A 22,347-nucleotide genomic window follows, 5' to 3' on the forward strand; every position below is an offset into this window, starting at 1 on the left:
ACACAGCTGCTTTTGCATATAAATGTCCTGTATTGTGGCAGCTTAACGAAATAAACTGCAGCTCCAGCTCCAAAACCACCAAATCCCAAGCAAAGAGGAAAAAACTATAGTTCCTGCGGTAACTCCTGCTGGGTGGCCTCACCCCATTGGAGATCCAAAAACTAGTGTATCTAGTGGTCAGTGTGAGACGACACCAGATTTCAACTACACACACACACACACACACACACACACACACACACACACACACAAGCTGTCGTCAACTATGGGGAGGGTGGATGTGGGGTGGGGGGGAAGTAACGCAGAGGGTGGGGTGGAGGGGACCTATGGGGGGGGGGAGAAACAATTGTAATAATCTGAACAATAAAGATTTATTAAAAAAAACAACAACAGTATTTCTCTACCATTTCCAAAATCAGATAAAGCTACATTTAGCAAATGTAAACAAATCACGTGTGTGTGTGTGAGTGTGTATGAGAGACAGAGATAGAGACATTCAAGAGGCAGACTCAGTGAGCACCAAAGCCCTATGGGAACAAGTCCTCCCCCATAAACATGTCTCCAGCAGAGCAATTCTTCCATTGTAGACACAGCGGGTCCGCACAGCCAATTAGCCTGGAGGTCAATTCTTCCCAGTGACACCAACAACAATCAAGACTTAACTACACCAAAACTGGTTTGGCTCAGCGGTAGAGCGTAGGCCTGTGGACTGAAATGTCCCGAGTTCGATTCTGGTCAAGAGCATGTACATTGGTTGCGGGCACATCCCCAGTGGGGGGTGTGCAAGAGGCGGCTGGTCAATGTTTCTCTCTCATCAACGTTTCTAGCTCTCTATCTCTCTCCTTCCTCTCTGTAAAAAATCAATAAAATATATATTTTTTAAATTTAAAAAAAAACCTGACTTAACTACAAGGGTGTACACACAGTTTACAAAGGGGTGCACCAAGAGTGCCCACATCAGGCAACTGGGAGACTGACCCATTGACCATATAAGACACCTTAGCACACAAAGCCACCCTACCAACTTAGGAAAGCAGCGAAAATGCCGAGACAAGGAAATAGATCTCAAAAGAAAGGGAGGAAAACAAAAGACTGGATATAGACGGTTATAAGGTTTTTCAAGAATTTCCTAGAAAAGGCTGATAAATTTAACAAGACCCTCAAGGATATGAAAAAGGACCAACTAGAAATTAAACATACACTGACTGAAATAAAAAATATTATACAGAGACCCAACAGCAGACTAGAGGAAAGCAAGAATCAAGTCAAAGATTTGGAATACAAAGAGGCAAAGGACACTCCTCCGGAGAAACAAGAAGAGACAAGAATCCAGAAAGTTGAAGATAGTGTAAGAAGCTTCCGGGACAACGTCAAGTATACCAACATCAGAATTATGGAGGTGCCAGAAGAAGAGAAAGAGCAAGACACTGAAAACCAATTTGAAGAAATAATGACAGAAAACTCCCTGACCTGGTGAAAGAAATAGACTTACAAGTCCAGGAAGCACACAGAACTCCAAACAAAAGGAATCCAAAGAGGGCCACACCAAAACACATCATAATTAAAATGCCAAGAGCAAAAGACAAAGAGAGAACCTTACAAGCAGCAAGAGAAAAACAGTTAGTTACCTACAAGGGAGCACCCATACGATTATCAGCTGATTTCTCAACAGAAACTATGAAGGCCAGACGGGAGTGGCAAGAAATATTCAAAGTGATGAATAGCAAGAAACTACAACCAAGATTACTCTACCCAGCAAAGTTATTATTCAGAATTGAAGGGCAGATAAAAAGCTTCTCAGATCAGAAAAAGCTAAAGGAGTACATCACTACCAAACCAGTATTATATGAAATGCTAAAAGGTGTTCTTTAAAAAAAGGAAAAGAAGAAAAAAGTAAAGATAAAAATTATGAACAAATAGATATCTATCAACAAGTGAATCTAAAAGTCAAGTGAATTAAAAATCTGAGGAACAGGATAAACTGGTGAATATAATAGAATCAGGGGCATAGAATGGGAGGGGATTGATAATTCTCAGGGGGAAAGGGGTGTCTGTGGGGGGGTACGGAAAAAGACTGGACAAAGATCATATACCTATGGATGACGACAGCGGGGTTGGGGGGGGAGAAGAAAGGGAGGGGGAGACTTAAGGGGGGGGGAGTAATGGCAGAGGGTGGGGTGGGGACCGGGTGGAGGGGACCTATTGGGGGGGGGACAATTGTAATAATCTGAACAATAAAGATTTAAAAAAAAAAAAGAACAGTATTTCTCTACCATTTCCAAAATCAGATAAAGCTACATTTAGCAAATGTAAACAAGTCACGTGTGTGTGTGTTTTGTGTGTGTGTGTGTGTGCATGTATGAGAGAGAGAGAGAGAGAGAGAGAGAGAGAGAGAGAGAGATTATCACAAGGAATGACCCTGTGCTATAAAGGTCAGAGAGACCGGGAAGGAAAGTAGGTGTTTTTTCCACCCAATAGCATCGTGTATGAGCCTTCGGGCATACCAGCACAGTGCAATCAGGTCCAGAGTCTTCCGAATCAGAAATATCAGAATATTCTGATGATCGATTCCTGAGTTCTGACTTCACACTTGTAAAAAACCCTGAGAAGTGGAAGAGACAAAGAGAAAGTCATGAACAGGGTGATATTGAAAGTCCGTCCAGCTTCGTGTCTATATCACTCCTGCTCTAGCCTCCTTTCACCTTTTCATTCATTTTTCCTTCAAGGACTTTCTCCCCAACTGACCAAGATGCAAATTGAAGTGTATTCTACAAACATTTCTAGAATTTGTTAAACTTAATTATACATTCCTTATTTGAAAATTTTAAAAACACTAATTTCCAGAAAAAAGCCTCTAACACTAACATGAGCTACAAGAAGCTTTTCAATTTCCCTTTTGCATTATTTCTCTCAACAGATAATAAAAGCATTTGGTAAAGATGGCTGGAGATGTTTATTAAATTTACCATTCAGTTTAGAGCTCAAGATGTCCTAAAATACAAAAACAGAACTTACTTAATCTCCACACTCAACTACACCCACTTGAATAAATGAACAAAGTCAAGCCACCACCTCCTCCCTTAGCTCTGCATCCCAAACTGGACTAGACTAGACAGCCACCCAGGCCCGGGGACAGGCAGCAGTGTGCCACTAAAACCAAACGGTTCCTAAAGCCAAAGCAGGAATGTGGTTTGTGAATTCAACAGGCTTATAGACGGGCCTCAGCACTGCCTTTCTCTTCTGTGGGGCAGTACTTCATAACTACTGAGTAACCACCATCATGTGGACAAATGCAGTTACCAATTACAACAATATAACATTGACCTGAAATTAGCATGAATTACGGTAATTTGGGATGAAATAATGTGAATGATCTGGAACACTTACTTGTCAAATATCAAAATATTTAACTGCTCCTTAATATTAAGGAGAAAGAGGTATTACTATTTGTCACACTAATGATAAGCAATTAATAACCAAGTAGAGGCCCTCTTGTCAACAGGCAGCCGAGAAAAACAATACCTGGATTACTAACAGCTTTAGGTCTACTACGTCTGAAAACCATATACATGTTAGCTAAAATTATATGTGAAATCCCATTCAGCTTGGGACTGTTTTATCATTTGGAGTAGAGCATGAGCTTTCGTGTGACGCTTGTAAAAACTGTCACCAGACAAGCATGTCACTAACTTGCGCATGTCCTCACCGTTAATAACGTCTTCCCTGGGCTCTACACAACTCGGACATTCAGTCAGTATTTCCCTAATGGATGCATTATTCAGAAATACCTCAGATTTCTCAAAAGAATATCAGAAACGCAATCATTTTCAAACCTAGTACAAATGTAAGAACTTGCAAGTTACTTCACATGTTATCACATTAGTAATAAAGAGACCTTTACAATGACCATTAAAACAAACATACTGTTAAGGGGTTTCTGAGATTCTTCATTCTCCACTGCCTCTATTCCTGAATTCTCTTCTATCTTCATTTTTGCCTTTTTTGTCCTTCCCTTATCCTCTTCACTTTCACTGTCTACTGTATAAAGACTCTGATCTGCGAAGGGGTGTCTTTCGTCTCTGTATAAAGAGGGAAAAATAAGTAAAAAAATAGTACAACTTGTACAGCCAAAGAGTTCACTCCCCCCTTTAATTTACAGAGAGTGGAGGATTAAGCCACTTGCCCCACAATTCAGTTAGCTATACAACAAAGGGACTAGGATTCAGTAAACAGAGGGAATCCTCTGAAAGCTAATCAGTTGGATACTTTGATCTGGTTTACATACTTAATTATCCTTCCATTTGTCAGCAGTAATCGTAGATCATTATCTTTTGCTCTCCATTCGGGTACGGTAGAAGATGGCTGGAGATGTTTATTGAATTTACCATTCAGTTTAGAGCTCAAGATGTCCTAAAATATAAAAACAGAACTTACTTAATCTCCACACTCAACTACACCCACTTGACTAAATGAATAAAGTCAAGCCACCACCTCCTCCCTTAGCTCTGCATCCCAAACTGGACTAGGCAGCCCCCAGCCCAGGGGACAGGCAGCAGTGTGCCACTAAAACCAAACGGTTCCTAAAGCCAAAGCAGGAATGTGGTTTGTCTTTCTGTAGGGCCATTAACAATAACACAATAAGGTAGGATGTAAAACTTGTGTAAAGCTCTTGCAGAAATCTGGAGAGCACTGCCTCAGTGTACTGTGCTTCTCCTTCCTTCCCTGGCTTAAGTACTAGCTGCTAGTCCTTTCCGATTACCCTACCTCTAACCTACTCGCTAGTCTTCCCATCAGGCACTGGCAGTAGCTTACAGGTCACCATATTGTTATCACTAGGAACAAAGGCCACCATGTGGCATGATGGCACACAATAACTGGTTTTTAATACATAAAAAGTATTTCCTTTATGTGGAAAATGTTTCTTTAATAATAAATAGAACCTTTCATAATGTGCTAAATCTTCTCACAGATGGCTATAGGTTAAGGAGGTTCGGAACAACAAAATCTTAAAACAGTATAAAAAAATTCTATACCATTTAAAATATTGAAGAAAGTTGAATATTAGTTTTAAAATATTTTAATTCAGAGATATCTCTATTTTGTTCATTTTAAATTGTTGCCTATCCTCTATCTAATATGTAAAATTATGGACGATACAGATCTCATTGCAAACTCATTACCAAGTTTCACAAGGCCCTACACTGACTGGATTACTGCCTGCCCCCTTGTCCATGAGGCCAGCATTTCTCAAACTTGAATGGATTTATTCTAACAGTCACTCCTGCTGATGCTATCGGGTAAGGGATAGGCTTTTTGCATTTGCTTTTCTCTCTGCCAGCAATATTTCTCAGATATGTGTATCCATCTAACTTCTTCCCATTATTTGTCAGTTCAGATGTCACCACCTGAGAGCTCTCTGACCACTCTAGCTCAAGTAGCCAGCCATCCTAAGCCCCTTTATCTATTGCTCTATTATTTTGGCTTCCTTCATAATGATTATCTGAAATTTTATTATTTTAACATATCTCTCTGTCTCCCATCCTTCCAACCTGAGCTAGGATGGAAGCTACACAATGGCAGGGACTTAAGTTGTGCTCACTCTGGCGTCTTCTCTAGAGCCGTAAGAGCATGGCCTTGGTAAACGCTCAATAAACATGTCCGTGAATGAATGAGATCTGGTCATCCTACTTCTGCACTGATGCCCAGAAAGTTGAAGGACCGCCCTGCCACGGGCATAAGCACTGCTGACTCCTACACAAAGCTAAGGGAAGATTAGATAACATGACTGGTCAGACTATTCTCCTTTTAGTATCCATTTAAAGAACTTTAAGGAACATGAAGTCTCTCTTTATCATCATGAAACATAATACTTGCCTCTTCCCAAGGACACATCTCTAATCTTCTGAGTACCTCCCTTGTGTGAAGCTCTAGGATGTCTAGGTTAGAAGGAGTTCGGACATTATGATCTCGAAGTTTCCTCATCCTTCGTCGGGAATGGTATGGGGAAATTGCTTCATTTGAGGATCGTGAGGCTGGACACACAGTAGGAATTCCCTGAGATTTAACTGGCTTGCTGTTTTCCTCCTTTAAGAATTCAATTCAGAGTATTTTTACAATAAGACTACATACATACCTAAGTAATCAGCCATAGAAATATTTTAGAAAAGAAAAACAATTCAATTTAATTATATAAACAAAAAGACCAAATAATAAGAGAAACAGCTTTGCTGAGGCCTTTATTTTCTTTTCTCTCTCATGTAATTATATACTATCAACATATTTTCTTGATTTTCAATATAATTTTAAAGGCTGTCTAGTACTGCAGAGCATGATTTACTGACATAAAAGTTACTAGGAGTTAGTCAGGCTACTTCTACTGTACATTCTTTAAAAATATATTTTTTAAATATATTTTTATTGATTTCAGAGAGGAAGGGAGAGGGAGAGGAAGAAACATCAATGATGAGAGAGAATTATTGATCGACTACCTCCTGGACACCTTCTACTGGGGATAAGCCCACAACCTGGGCACATGCCCTTGACTGGAATCGAACCCAGGATCCTTCAGTCCGCAGGCCGTGACAATCTATCCACTAAACCAAATCAGCCAGGGCTCCATGTACATTTTTTTCACATACATAGCTGCATAAATCAATAATTGCTTTCTAAAGCAAAGTCACACATTTACGTAGTTTTGAAAAATTAAAATTCTATAAGCATATCATGGAAAGTTGCAATCTACGCTTCCCCATGCCAATTCCCATTCTCTGGAAGAAACCACTTACAACTTTTTAAAAACTGTAGTGTCATATACATATAACAAATGTTGTAACCGATACATAATTTACCATTTAACCATTTTTATGTACAGAGTTCAGTGACATTAAGTACATTTCGCATTGTTGTCCAACTGTCACCAGCATCTATTTCCAGAACTTTTAAATTTCCCCAAACTTAAAACTCTGTACCTATTAAACAATAATGCCCATTCCACCTTACTGTCAGCCCTAACAACCATCATTTTACCTTCTGCTTATATTAATTTAACTGCTTTAGAAACCTCATATAAATGCAATCATACAATATTTGTCCCTTAGTGACTGTCTTATTTCACTTAACATAATGTCTTCAAGGTTCATCCATGTTGTGGCATGTGTCAGAATTCTTTTTTTTATAAGGTTAATATTCCATTGCATGAATATACCATATTTTGGTTATCCATTCTCCCAGGACAGAATCTTTGATTGCTGTGAATAAAGCTGTTATGAACATGCTATACATATATCAGCTTGAGTCCCTGCTTTCAATTTTTTCAGATATATAGCCAGCTCTTACAACTCTTGCAGCTGTTTTTGTTGTTCAGTTTTTTCTTTCAGCTATTTGCCTCCAAATTTCTAAATAACATGTTTATACTGTTATTTCTTGTTTTTTTTACCTGTTGCTATATCACTGAATTCCTACTATGCAAGATGAAGTAAGTCTTAATCCTGACATCCTCTCTCAAATATACACATACTTCCCCTGCCTTCAATATTCAATATTTAAATTGGACTCAGTAAAAATTATTTACAGCCCAGTGCTACATAACATTATTTTTCTTTTTATCCTTTGATTTTTCTCTGAGTTCATAACTGCCTCACTTTCCATCAGCTTGTTTTATATGTACTTAACACTAATTAATCCCAAAATTCTCCACTGGAAGAATGCAAACATTCAAAACACAGTAGGTAATCAAATTTATATTTTGCTTTGGAGACATCTTCTGGATGCGATTGTCAGATAAAGTATGAGGCATCCAGTTAAGTTTGGATTCCACTCTTCAGATCCATCCTGGACCGGCTGCTCTCTAGCCTCTACATGTCAACACAGACCCTTCCTGACCAGCTTCCACTCCACCATATAACACTGCTGCCGCCACCACCACCTCTGGCCATCATTCCTTATCTTTTATCCCTCCTTTATTTTTCTTAATAGCACTTTGCCAATTCCTGATATAATAAAATCTATGGCTACCCTCTTACTACTGAGCCCCATTGGCAGGACCTTTGTTCACTGCTCTATGCCAGGCCTACCATGTACAAAGCTGTGATAGGTACTCAGTATTTGTTAGAAGAATGAATTCTTGGAACATTCCTTTTTGATTTACTCCTTTTTTCTTAGAACAGCACATTCTCTTAGTTTCCTGAGAAAGGGGCACATGGGTGGTACATTGTTTGTTAATTGCCTCTTTGACATCTTTATTTTACCATCATACTTGGTTTATGTCTTGGTTGAATAGACATGTATGCTGGCATCCCCCAACCCCAGGATGTTAAGGACTTTGCTCCACTGTCTTTTAGTTTGCAGTGTTATTGTTGAGAAATTTTATGTTATTCTGATTCCCAATTCTTTGTATATGACTCATAATATTTTCACTAATGCTTTTTCAGATGTACATTATTACATACTAGAGGCCCAGTGCATGAAATTCGTGCACGGGGTGGGGTTGTGTGTCCCACAGCCCAGCCTGCACCCTCTCCAATCTGGACCCTTCAAGGGATGTCCGACTGCTCTCTCAAAATCCAGGACTGCTGGATCCCAACCGCTCACCTGCCTACCTGCCTGATTGCCCCTAACTGCTTCTGCCTGCCAGCTTGATCAACCCCTAACCATTTCCATGCCAGCCTGATCAACACCTAACTGCTCCTCTGCTGGCCCGATTGCCCCTAACTGCCCTCTCCTGCTGGCCTGGTCACTCCTAACTGTCCTCCCCTGCTGGCCTGGTTGCCTCAACTGCTCTCCCCTGTAGGTCTGGTCCCCCCAACTGCCCTTCCTTGCAGGCCTGGTCCCCCAACTGCCCTCCCTTGAAGTTCTGGTTCCCCCAACTGCCCTCCTTTGCTGGCAATCAGATGGTGGCCATCTTGTGTTCACATGGGGGTGGCCATCTTGTGTGTTGGAATTATGATCAATTTGCATATTACCTCTTTATTATATAGGATACTCTAAATTTTACCATGATGTGTCTTGGCTGATGTCTTTTTCACTCACTGTACTGCCATTTTTTGAAGACTATCAATTTGGGAAGATGTGTCCTTGAATTCTAAAACTTATTTGATTAGTCCTCTGAAAATCTTCTGGTTTTCTGTTATCTTTTTCTGGAGAGCTCCTATTATTTTGATGAAGACTGTATAAAATGACCTTTTAATTTTTCTGTCCTACTTCTGTGTGTCTCTTTTTAACTTTATGGGAGATTTCCCCAATTTGATCTTCCAGCCATTCCACTAAGTTTTGTTTCTATTAACTTCTAACTTCCAAGAATCCTTTTCTTTCTTCTTTGAATGCTCCTTTGTTGCACCCTCCTATCCTTTTTTCATAGAACCAATTTCACTATTTTCTCTCCTGAGGATATTTGGATTTTAGCTATAGACTTATTTAATGATTGTTTCCTTTTAATATTTTTCTTTTTTGCTTTATTTTTGGTCTTTGTCTTTGAAACTCTTCTGGGCTCTCTATGCATTTTAAAAAAAGAAACATTAAAGAGCTAATGGTTTCAAATAATGGTGCTCAGAAAACTAGATAAACATTTAGGGGGAAATGTCTTTATTTATCATATGCAATACACAAAAAATTCAAAACTGGCCATTTTACCTAGATACAAAAGCTTTTTGGGGGTAAAATAGAAAGTATTTTTAAGACCTTGGGGTGGAAAAATATTTCTTAGAGAAGTCATAAAATAACACTAACTAAAAAACAAAAAGAGTTGATACACTAAACTTTCAAAATTATAAGTTTCTGCTCATGAAAAGATACAGGCTGTAGGTAAATGTTAGTTATTTTATATAGATATGAATGACTGCAGGCCAAATGACAATGAATTTGTGTCCAGAACATATAATGAACTCTTACAAATCAATAATTTTTAAATGGACAAAACTGCAAACTTCCTAAAAGAATATATACAAAAATGATGTGCACACAAAAAGGTACTCATCTTTAATCTTCAGGAAAATGCAAATTAACACCACACTGAAATAATATTCCAAATTCTCTAGGATAGCAAAAAATTTAAAGGCTAAAAACAACAAATATTGGTGAAAATACAAAACAACTACAATGCCTGCACATTACTGGTAAGAATGTAAAATGGTATAACCACTCTGGAAAACTGGCAGATTCTCACATATTTTAAATTCACTTCTTATGGCTCAACTCTATCCCCAGGTATTTATCCAAGAAAAATAAAACACAAAAGAGATATAAGAATGTTCATAACAGTCTCATTCATAACGGCCAAGTCTGCATATAACCCAAATAGGATATCAAATCCTTTTAATCTTTCTTTGCTGTTCCCTGCTTTCCATTCCCCACATACAGACCTGATCTGAGCTGTTAATTGAGTTAGCCTCCATTCTTCCACTTAATTTCCTTTCAGTTCAAGGTAAACATTAAGAGAACCACCTTTTTAAATTAGTTTAATTAAAACCTCCTTTAATACCTAAAAGAGCTCCGAAATGATTAATTAAAACATCTAATCTCAGATTCTGTGGCTTTTATCAAAGGGCATTTGCTTAACCGACTTGTTCTAATATTTCCAATTGAGCAGCTCTCCTTGTCCCACCCCACTAATATCTTCCTCTTTCCAACCCAGCTTCACCTAGCTCTATTCACCTTACATTTCCTCTCTTTTTCTAATCACTAAACATGTATTCATCTCTGCACAGATAAAATGAACTGGATCTGAAATTTTTTTAATTTTGTATTTTTTATTTTTGGGATAATCTGAAATAACTTCCTTATTACTTCATCATGACACAATCCTCTACAATTCTCTCTAGAAATTTAGGAACCTGGGAACTGGAAACTGTTTCTAAGACAGCTCATTTTATTTATTTTTTTTTTTTTAATTCCTTGAACCTGGGAAGTAAGAGCTTTCAGATGTTTGTAGTGTGGTGGCAGATCTATTTGTTTCTCTAAGCAGATAACAACCAAGAGTTTAGATGAGTTTAGATGACTGTACACTTACCTCTATTGCTCGAATTACTTTAGAAAGTTCTTTAATAAGATGTCCAGGTCTAACATTGTCTGGGATTTCAAAGGCATGTTCGGATACAAGCTGTATTTGGATTAACAAAGACAAAACAACCAAAGTTAGTTATACTTTAATATGTAAAAAACTTATTAAGCCAATTTTTGGATTCTCCAGATTTTATAGACACAGCTAAATAGAATAATCCAGGACTCAGAGTGCATGTGGTTGGTGTGATATCTTCTAAGGTATCTTTATTAAAAGATCTTCTAATGAGATCTATATTAATTTATAAAATCCTCTTAGATTGAGATAAAGATGGAGTGGTCTCATTGTGAATTTTGCTTTAGATTGAGTAGTAACCTTGTACTCTAGACCTCAAAAGACTACTATAATTAGTAAAGTAACTAATTAAAACTAATAATTAATAATAAAGAAAAATTTATAAGGGGTAACACAGGCACTGAAGTAATCCTAGTCCACTGGCACAAGAAACGTGCAATGGAAGCATAAAGGAAGGACATACCAACTCCAAAAGGAGATCTGGGACGACCTCTTAGAAAAGGAGAAACTCAAATGCAACAACTAGACCACATTTTAGTGAAAATGGAAAGCTCCTGCTTGAACTCCACCTTCCTTTCTTTCATTTTTCCCCCTAAGTCTAGAAGAGGGATAAGAGCATGACTTTGCAAATCGCAGAGACCTAGATTTAAATCCTACCTCCACGGAGTCTCTTGTGCAAGTTACCTAAATTCCTTGAACCTCAGCTTCCCCACATGTAAATGGGGATTTTAACAGCACCCAGACTTAATATAGTTGCTTTGAAGATTAAATTAGTTTATGGATATGAGGACTAAACACAGTGGTTGGCACACAATGAGAGCTCAGTTACTTATTTTTAGTCTACATTCATTTCTTAGTACCCTAGGTATACTTGAATTACTTTCTTTTCCAGCTTAAAGAAATTCTGTGTCCTTAATTCTCACAGAAACATAAACCGTTTGTATTGCTGTACATAAAATGGTTGTATTGCTGAACATAAAATGAAGGTTGTATTTAAACCATGGTTTCTAGTCCTTCTACTGTGGCTACTCTTGCCACACAGCTTGAGGACTCAGTTTTCCTAAACTTACCATATGAAAAATAACAATTATTTCACCAAAAAAAACTACTTACTTCTTTTTTCATCCACAATTTTAAAGCAGTATGTAGTGCTTTCACGCCCTGTACTAGGTAAGTCTGAGGCTGGAAACCATCTTCTCTCAGTTCTGTGGGGATGGAAGAAGCAGGGAAAGGAGTTAAGCATTGCAAAGATAAAATAATCAACTTTACATTTTGAGTAACCAATAAATATAAAACTGCATAACTTCCAAATTAACAGAAAGGAAAAAGGTTAATAAACAACTGATTGGGGGAAATAAGAAAAAACACAGGATTACATTAAATGTCATTGTACTAAATGCTCAAGTTAAAAGAAAGCTCACAGACATAATGCTGAGTAAAAAACAGGTCACAAAAAACGTCAGTATGAAGCTAGTCATATGATGTCTAGAAATTAAACCATTTTAGTTTATGACATAGGTGATAAAGCAGAATAAAAGGATTATCACAAAGGTCAGAATAATAGGTTCTCTCCTGAAGGGAAGAAGAGGGTACAATGGGAAAAATAAGGTGCATGACTAGGGTACTGGCAAGGCTGTTTCTGATCACCCTGAGTGAGGCTTATAATTCTTTAAGCTGTACGAGAGTGTATGTGTAGGCAATGTGTGATCCATACACTTCACTATGGGCATGAAATAATTCACTATTGTAAATACACACCTGCTCCCACAAACCCAGTCTCTTCTGGGTTTTTTAACCAAATTGATTATTTAAAATACATTAGATATGGTCTACAACTCAGGTAAGTTGAAGCAAAAGTGAAAGATTTCTACTTCTGTCCTGTGGCTAATTTACTTACATATACCCCAAATTGGTCACTGTTATATTATTACTGACACTAAATTTAGTTTAGCGTTTCATACAACCCTCCCCCATTTAACCTATCATATAACCCTATAACAGTTTAAGAGATGGCAAATAATAGGCCACAAGGAAAAGTTAAAAGGTCAGGGATAAAAGGACAATATAAGGTGGGGTAACAAGACCACCAATACTGATTCTAGGATGAATGTGTAGGATGTGGCACTGGTATAATGTTCCTTTGGCTCTATCCTCAGTGGGATACACTAGTCATGCCAGGTATCCAGTTCTGATCTGGCAGATGAAATAAAAACACTCTAAAATCTGACCTGCAGCCGAAACCGGTTTGGCTTAGTGGACAGAGCGTTGGCCTGCGGACTGAAAGGTCCCAGGTTCGATTCCGGTCAAGGGCATGTACCTTGGTTGCGGGCACATCCCCAGTGGGGGGTGTGCAAGAGGCAGCTGCTCAATATTTCTCTCTCATCGATGTTTCTAACTCTCGATCCCTCTCTTCCTCTCTGTGAAAAATCAACAAAATATATTTTGTTAAAAAAAATCTCACCGAAACCGGTTTGGCTCAATGGATAGAGCGTCGGTTTGGGGACTGAAGGGTCCCGGGTTCGATTCCAGTCAAGGGCATGTACCTTGGTTGCAGGCACATCTCCAGTAGGGGGTGTGCAAGAGGCAGCTGATCGATGACTCTCTCGTCGATGTTTCTAATTTGCTATCTCTCTCCCTTCCTCTCTGTACAAAATCAATAAAATATATTTTTTTAAAAATCTCACCTGCAAATACCCTTTTATACTAATTTTGTTTTTACTTTAATGTATAGGATTATGTTTTCTAATCAGATCTCAATAGCTCCGAACTCTCAATGGACTAAAATAAAGGCTAATCCATTCTCAGACTGAACAACCTGCCTCTTTTGACTGCAAGAACAGCAAGATTTTATCTTTCAGATAAATTCTTAATTTGATTTCTCTAATCTGGAGTGTTCAGTTACTGAGTTTTATTTCCAGAAAACAAGAACATCCATAAGTGTATATATATCTAGGGTTCTACTTGCATATGAGACTATGAATTTCAATGTCTAGAATTTTACTAGGAACAGTCCATTGTGACATTCCTGCAGCCACCAAAAACACCTGAAAACACTGGATGAGTCAGGTTCAGGATAAAGAGTTGTTTCTGGAGCAGACACTGATCTGGTGCAGAGAGCACCTGTTCTTCCTCATCCATGGGCTCCTATCTCCATCACAGACATTTGCACCATCAACATCTCCCTGTATGCTGTGCTGCAGGTGTGGGATGGGGTTATTCTTTCATCCTAAAGATAGTGAGATCTTTCATTGAGCAAAAAAACCATAAATAAGTTTTATCATTTGCCAGGCCAGTGTGAATGTCGACGATGAACCACGAGGTTCAATTCCCAGTCAGGGCACCTGTCCAGGTTGCAGGCTTGATCCCCAGTGTGGGGCGTATAGAAGGCAGCCAATCAATGATTCTCTCTCATCATTGATGTTTCTATTTCCCTCTCCCTTCCTCTCTGCAATCAATATATTTTATTTTATTTTATTTTATTTTATTTTATTATTTTATCATTTAATTCTGTGCATGCTATCCTGGGAAGTAAGTTCTGGTTATTTCTTTTCATTTCACCTTTTCTTCTTATGTAACTTTTAAATGGAAAAAGAAATACATGTAGGATAGACTTTACTGTTTAATCTGCTTATATCTGTTTCTTCTGGAAGTTAATTATAATAATAGCACTATTTGAAAATGGACTGGACAAGTTAGATGACATAAAAACAGATGAACTGTAATTCTCAAGGGCACAATTGAATTAAACGCAAAAAAAAAAAAAAAGGATAAAGAGAAATGTGATATGCAATTTCCAATTTGACTGCTCAAAGATTTTAAACCAAAAGATAAAATACCCAATCTGAAATTCCACATAAAAAAGGTAGCTTTCAAGTTTAAATAAAGGGATAAGTAACAACCTCTCTTTCCCCCCAACAAAACCCCAAATATTTTTCTTCAACTAGATTCAGCCTGATATCCAGTTGGTTTGTACTAACAGGTACTGGCCAGCATAGTGGGCATAAAATGATAATGGCACAGGCACTACCTCATTCTCTCAAGACATGAAAATTATACCCTGGAATTTTAAAAGCAAATATTTGGGAATATGAATATGAATATATATATATATATATATATATATATATATATATATATATATATATATATGCCTAAGTGACTGTTTGACCAGTAGCTATGATGCACATTGACCACCAGGGGGCAGATGCTCAATACACAGGCATGGAAACATGGAACAGACTGATGAATTTCAAAAGGAAGTGGGGAGGGAGAGGGCGGGAAGAGATTAACCAAATATATGCATACTAGAGGCCCAGTGTACGGATTTGTGCACAATGGGGTTCTTCAGCCTGGTCTATGGGGATTGGGCCAAAAACAGTAGTCTGACATCCCCCAAGAGGTCCTGGATTACGAGAGGGCACAGACCAGGCCAAGAGACCCCCATCAATGCATGAATCCATGCAGTGGGCCTCTATTATTACATAATAGTCTTGGCTTAAACTGCATTCTTGCAGGCAAGGCACTTTTACATGCCTGACAGTGTGTACAGGCCAGTAGAATCCCAGGTGAAATGAATATTTTCAACATTACCTGTTCTGATGCAGCTCTTCATATATCTGCTTTTTAAGATTGCAGCGGTCACCAACTGGTGGCCCACGGACCACTAGTGGTCCATGAGGTCCAAAAGGTTGGTGACCATTGGACAAGAGACTCTAATTTGTTAAAAAAGTTCTTGACCAGGGGAAATCATGCATTTAAAAAAATAACATAGGAACAGCAATACCATACTAAAAAAGGGTCGCTCTCGCTGGCTTTTAGTCAATTTACGAAGAGCATGTATCACATCACACTGCAAGATGGACAGATTATTAATTACCTTTCAGGGTTTCCAGCAAGTTTTTGGCTACAAACCAACATATGGCTTCAAAGAAAGGGAATTTGAAAAGATCTGGTGTTTTTAGCCTTTTTTCCATCTCATAACACCTGAATAAACATAATTTAAGAAATTTAGTATTTATGTTAGCATTTCAAAGTTAAATGAAGGCAACCAACTTAAGGAAAATAAAATAAGCAGGCTCTGACATGTAAGAACAATCAAGTACTGTATATTACATAATACAACATTTGAGTAAGCCTGAATTATGACCTTATCCAGGTCAGGCCTTAACAAATTTGACAGTATACTGAAGAATTACATTGGTTTTCTAAAAGATCAGACCTCGGGGTTCTTATCCTAGTCTTAACAGAAGGAATTTCTTAAGGATTCTACTATAATAAATAAGACACTATGTTTACAAATCAACTTCATGTATTGAACAACCCACTCGGGTTTTCTTTAGTTTCTACCAAGCATTCAAGCTCAAGACCACAGTTGGTGCTGGGCAAGGGGAGGAGACAGGAACCACAGCTTGCCACAGTGTTCATCTTCTGTGGGCGACTTTGCAGCCATCAATACATCCAGGAGCCACTTTTCCTCTGGGGACAGCTCAGGTATACAGAAACAAGATTCACAGCTGGCAGTGTGGGAGCTGTCCTAACTTAAAGCTTCATGCCTGGTAAGGGCCAGTACTTCGTGTAGTAACTCCACAGACACATAACATCCAGGGTCCCCATGAAGGGCAAGCCAAGCTACAAGATCACCCACTCAGGAAAGCCCAAACACATGGCTTCCTACTAGGTACTCTACTTCTCCAAGTCCTGATGCAGTTTATCAAACAGGAGTCATTTCACTGTAAGCAGTGCTGCCTAGTAACGTTCTCCCCCCACAGGCTACCAGGGCCACAGAGTGAGGTAAAGGTCACCTTCTTACACAGAAGGGGAAAGAGCTGTTAATTCTTGAGCTGTTAATTCTTTCCCCATGTAAAATTACAGGTGTTCTCACAGCCATCTGAACTTAGGGTTGCTTTTTCCCAGCACCATAGTTACACCTGAGATCAACTAGATTTAGTTCATTTTCCTCATTTTAAAAACAGCCAAAGGAGAGCCCATATATTTTTATGCAATTTTGAAAGTTGGGGAGATATTTAGTCTCAAATTGAATAAATAATTTTTTAATTTTAGACTTAAAATGCATCAAGCTATCCTCCTGACAAAATTTTTACGACAATACTTTTAAAAGTTCCTATTCTTGCTCTACTGATTTGGCTCAGCAGATATCGAGTGTCAGACTGCTGACTGAAGGGGTCCCGGGTTTGATTCCGATCAAAGGCACATGCCCAAATTGCGGGCTTGATCCCCAGGAGTGGGTGTGCAGGAGTCAGCCGATCAATGATTCTCTCTCATCACTGAATTTTCTCTCTCTCTCTCTCCCTCTCCATTCCTCTCTGAATTCAATAAAACTATTTTTTAATAGTTCCTGTTCTTAATAAATTCTCAGGGCCTATCTCCATGATATCTCAATTAAAATATGTTGTTGAATTTAGATTTTGAAACAACACCCTGTTTAAAAGAAAGGACAAAAGATCCTTTAAATACTGATGACACAAACCTGAGCTGCATGCCAATATTAAGGTTGTGCAGAAAGTTCCCCCCAAAAGCCATACAGTCCTGAGAAGTGAGCACAGCATGAATCCACCCTGAAATGGTTAAAAGTATATTAATCATTGATTCTCAATATTTAAAGCAAACAAATGTGATATCTACCTGTAAGATAAGAAACACAAAATATCAACATCAATTTACTTTATACTCCAGTGCTAGAAAAGTTAATGTATATAAAAGCTATAGATTCATTTATTCGAATATTTAGTGAAGGCTTATTATATACCAGCTCTGTGCTGAGTTTGAGTAAACAAATGCATTGACCCAATTAGGTAAAAAATCATAGTACAAGACAGGTGAAGGCTTTTGTGGTTGTTGCTGTTTTAGTTTAAAGGAAAAACAATCCAACTTAATATTAAAGATTTTACTCTGAGACAAGTCAAATCTGGTTAGAATGACACAAGCACATTTCTATTAAGTGACCACTGAGACTGGCTAAGCACTTCTCTTCCCTAGTATTTGAAAGAGTACTGGGGGACTAAGCAGAGGAAGATCAGTGAACCCAACCTGCCTCCACATTTCTTTATGAAGGGCTTTGGTTCCATAAATATAAATGTTGGCAATCCAAATAATGTCTTATTTTCCCACAAAAGTCTTTTCAAAGAGATAAACATTTTTGAGAGATGATGCCTAGTTTTTAAAGAAATGTTCATAGCCTAAACATGGACATCATGTATGTATAAATATATACATTTGCATGTAAAAGTTAACTGTTAAAACAGGTCTCATTTTTCATCTTTTAATTGCTCACTGTGCCATGATACATCAAAAAAACTTCTCAGAGATTGACTTTGAAATGGTGCTCTTTTGTGTGCTCAAAGGCACAAAGCCTTGAACTTGACCCTGAAATAACAAATTAGAAATCTGTCAGCTACAAATCCTATAGATCAGTGGTTTTCATAAAGGCAATAATGCCTGTAGAGGGCATTTGGAAAAGTTTGGGGGTTTCTTTTGATTGTCACATGATCAAGTGGCACTCCAACTTATGAGTGGGAGCCAGGGGTGCAAAATGCAGGTCAGTTCTACACGGTAAGAAATTTCCCTGCACTACTCAGGACTTAGGAATTTCTGCTGGGCATTCATTTAGTACAAAATCTGCCATGAATAGTCTGAGCCTAGAAATTATAACTCCATTATATACACTGAGTGGCCAGATTATTATGACCACCTGACGTTTATAGGCAAACTAGCCATACACTGCATCACTTGGGATATGGAAGACGAAGGCCTGTTCGAACACCTTTGCTGTCTGCAGTTACCAAGATAAAACATCTCCAATTCACACAGGAACACAAGGATTGGACAGTCGAGCATTGGAAAAAAGTCATGTGTTCTGATGAATCACGTTTCCAGTTGCATCATGCAGATGACAGAGGGAGAATTTCATGAAAACAGCATGAAAGCATGCACCCGACATGCATGGGTACAACCCTTCAAGCTGGTGGGGGCAGTGTCATGACATGATTTGGGCCCTTTAATTCATGTGGAACAATGTCTGAACAGCACAACATACCTAAGAATTATTGCTGATTAAGTTCATCCTATCATGTTGATGGCTTCTTCCAACAAGACAATGCGCCATGCCATGGTGCTTGTGTTGTGCAGGAGTGGTTTTAAGAACATGAGGGAGACTTTACCTTGCCTAGTGATCCCACAATCACCACATCTCAATCCAATTGACCATTTGTGGAATGAAGTTAAAAGAGCCATCAGGCAGCTGGTTCCACAACCATCAAATCTCACAGATCTGGACAGTGCTATTCATCAGGCATGGTGTCAGATTCCTCGCATCACCTTTCAACATCTCATGAAGTCAATGCCAAGAAGAATCGCCACAGTATTGAAGGCAAAAGGTGGCCCAATGAAGTACTAATGGTGGGGTCATAATAATCTGGCCACTCAGTGTATATATCTATCTATATATCTGTGTGTGTGTGTGTGTGTATGTATATGTGTGTGTGTGTGTGTATATATATATATATATATATATATATATATATATATATAATACATATATGTCTAAGTGACTGTCACAATCAAAACAACAGAATGAACGACAGAAGAGACTGCATGGGGGCAACAAGGGGGGTTAGTGAGGGACGACCACATGACTGAGCATCAGGCTGTGTGTGGCGACCAGGTTGGCGTTGGGGATCAGGCAGTCAGATATCCCCTGAGGGGTCCCAGATTGGAGTGTGTGCAAGCTGGACTGAGGGCACCTTCCCTCTCCTGTGCATGAATTTTGTGCACTAGGCCTCTAGTATATACACTGAGTGCCCATATTATTATGATCTCTGAACGCATAATAATCTGGCCACTCAGTGTATATAATACCCTAACATGCAAATAGACCAAACAGCAGAACAACTGAACCAGTCGCTATGATGTGCGCTGACCACAAGGGCGCACACATGGACCATGGCAGGCATCAGCCACGAAGGGATGGTGGAACAGGTGAGTGGGGGTGCCCGACCAAGGCAGGGCACCGGTCTCTGTCATCGAGGTGAGCCTCTGGTCATTACTGAAAATTCTTTGGTCCCGTGCACTGCTGTCCCACCTGGCACTTGCACCTGCTGCCAGTGCCCTGAGCCAGCCCTGACCACTTGGTGCCATCAGCAGGTACAAGCAGTGGCTGCTGTCCCTGATTGCCCCTCAGGGCTTCTTCACTTCAAAATGACATGCGTGATAATGATACTTGAACTGCAGCTAAGGCTGGTACTCAATTCCTTTCTCAAGTCCCTCAAAACATACTCCTAACTGTCCCAGGAAAAAGCCCAGACTCACTACTGGCTTGGCCTTTCATAGCAATGCAAAGCTGACCAGTTAAAGAGAATCTCAACACATTTTTAAAATTTTATGCAAAGGACATTATTAAGAAAGTAAAATGACAACCCACAGAATAGAAGAAAATGTTTGCAAATTATGTCTGATAAGGGTATAGTATACAGAATACAGTATGTAAAGAATGCTTACAACTCAACAATAAAAAGACAACCCAACTTAAAAATGGGCAAAGGATTTCAATAAACATTTTTCCAAATAAATATTCAAGTGGCCAATAAGCACAAGAAAAATGCTCAGCATCAATACTCATAAAGGAAATGTAAATAAAAACCACAGTGAGATACCACTACTTCATATCCACTAAAATGTCAAAAACAAAAAAGATAATTACAGTGTTGGTGAGGAAGTGGAGAAATGGAAAACACTGTACATTGCTGGTGGGAGTGAAAATAGTGCAGCCATTTGAAAAACAGTTTGGCAGTTCCTCAAAAAGTTAAATGTCATTCAATCATATGGCCAAGTAATTCCATACTAGATATATAACCAAGGAAAATTAAATACCTCACACAAAACTTTTATACACATGTTCAAAAGCAGCACAATGCATAATAGCCAAAAGGTGGAAACAACCCAAGTGTCTATCAACTAATGAATGGATAAATGAAATGTGGTGTATCTATACAACGGAATATTAATCAGCCATAAAAAGTAGTGAAGTACTGCCTAGCCGGCATAGCTCAGTGACTGAACATCGATCTATGAGCCAGGAAGTCACAGTTCAATTCCCGGTCAGGGCGCATGCCCAGGTTGTGGGCTCAATCACCAATGGGGAGTATGCAGGAGGCAGCCAATCAACGATTCTCTCTCATCACTGATGCTTCTATCTTCCTGCCCTCTCCTTTTCTTTCTAAAATCAATATATATATATATATATTAAAAGTAATGAAGTACCCATATATGCTGCAATAAGGATGAACCTAGTAAACAATATGCTAATAAGGAAGCTAGATACAGCCCTGGCTGGTTTTGCTCAGTGGATAGAGCATTGGCCTGCAGACTGAAGGGTCTGGGGTTCAAATCTGATCAGGGGTACATGCCCAGGTTGTGGGCTCGATCCCGGTGTGGGGGGTGCAGGAAGCAGCCGATCAATGATTCTCTCTCATCATTGATGTTTCTGTCACTCTCTCCCTCTCCCTTCCTCTCTGAACTCAACAAAAAAATATTTTTTTTAAAAATAGAAGCTAGATACAAAAGGCCACATATTCTACATATATGCATGATATGTCCAGACTAGGCAAATCCAGAGACTGAAAGTACCTAGTAGTTGCCAGGGCTCAAAGACGAGGGAATAGAGATGTGACTCTTAACTGATATGGGGCTTCCTTTTGAGGTGATGAAATTAGAATAAGATGGTATAAGGTTGCACAACCTTATTAATCTAATAAAAACCACTGACTTGATTGCTTCTCAGTCTTTTGGCTAAAATCAAGTATAAAAAGCACTGACTTGTACACTTTAAAGGATGAATATTATACTATTGAACTTTATCTGAACAAAAATCAAAATGATGGAAAATGACATAAAACACCACAGAGTCATGCAAAGCTACTTTCCAAACATGTACAAGCCAAAGTTTCTCATTAAAAGCTGACTTTATGTGACTCGGCATCAACAATGGGCAGCAGGGATGGAATTAAAACCTTACCTGTAGGAACAAATAAAGTATGTCCCTGCTTTACCACACATTTGTAGCACTTATCCACCTTATCTCCAAAGAACACCTCACTCTGGGTCACAGATGAACTCCAAGACTCATAGAGTGCTAAATTTTCATCTGTTGGCTTTATCAAATAAAAAATCTTCTCACCCTAAAAGGAAGTTTGCACAGTTATTAAAAAGAAAAAGTCATTCTTAGGATGGCCTACATTGATTCAATTTCCCAATACAATGCCCTA

General features: G+C 38.7%; 1 protein-coding gene across 3 annotated transcripts in view; it reads right to left on the reverse strand.

Moving 5' to 3' along the window:
- Positions 1 to 22,347, reverse strand: part of KDM7A (lysine demethylase 7A) — a 78,087-nt gene that overhangs the window by 13,150 nt on the left and 42,590 nt on the right. For 2 of the 3 annotated variants that reach the window (XM_036428641.2, XM_045577445.1), the window contains exons 7-15: positions 22,098 to 22,260; positions 17,556 to 17,643; positions 15,945 to 16,051; positions 12,182 to 12,273; positions 11,003 to 11,092; positions 5,875 to 6,084; positions 4,286 to 4,410; positions 3,925 to 4,079; positions 2,505 to 2,602 (exon numbers count right to left, since the gene is read on the reverse strand). In XM_036428641.2, the coding sequence (XP_036284534.1) occupies positions 2,505 to 2,602; positions 3,925 to 4,079; positions 4,286 to 4,410; positions 5,875 to 6,084; positions 11,003 to 11,092; positions 12,182 to 12,273; positions 15,945 to 16,051; positions 17,556 to 17,643; positions 22,098 to 22,260 (1,128 nt within the window). The remainder of the gene's footprint in view (positions 1 to 2,504; positions 2,603 to 3,924; positions 4,080 to 4,285; positions 4,411 to 5,874; positions 6,085 to 11,002; positions 11,093 to 12,181; positions 12,274 to 15,944; positions 16,052 to 17,555; positions 17,644 to 22,097; positions 22,261 to 22,347) is intronic. The other variant, XM_045577451.1, reaches the window with a different exon arrangement.

The sequence above is a fragment of the Pipistrellus kuhlii genome, unplaced genomic scaffold, assembly GCF_014108245.1.
Source record: "Pipistrellus kuhlii isolate mPipKuh1 unplaced genomic scaffold, mPipKuh1.p scaffold_m20_p_10, whole genome shotgun sequence".
Taxonomy (NCBI): domain Eukaryota; kingdom Metazoa; phylum Chordata; class Mammalia; order Chiroptera; family Vespertilionidae; genus Pipistrellus; species Pipistrellus kuhlii.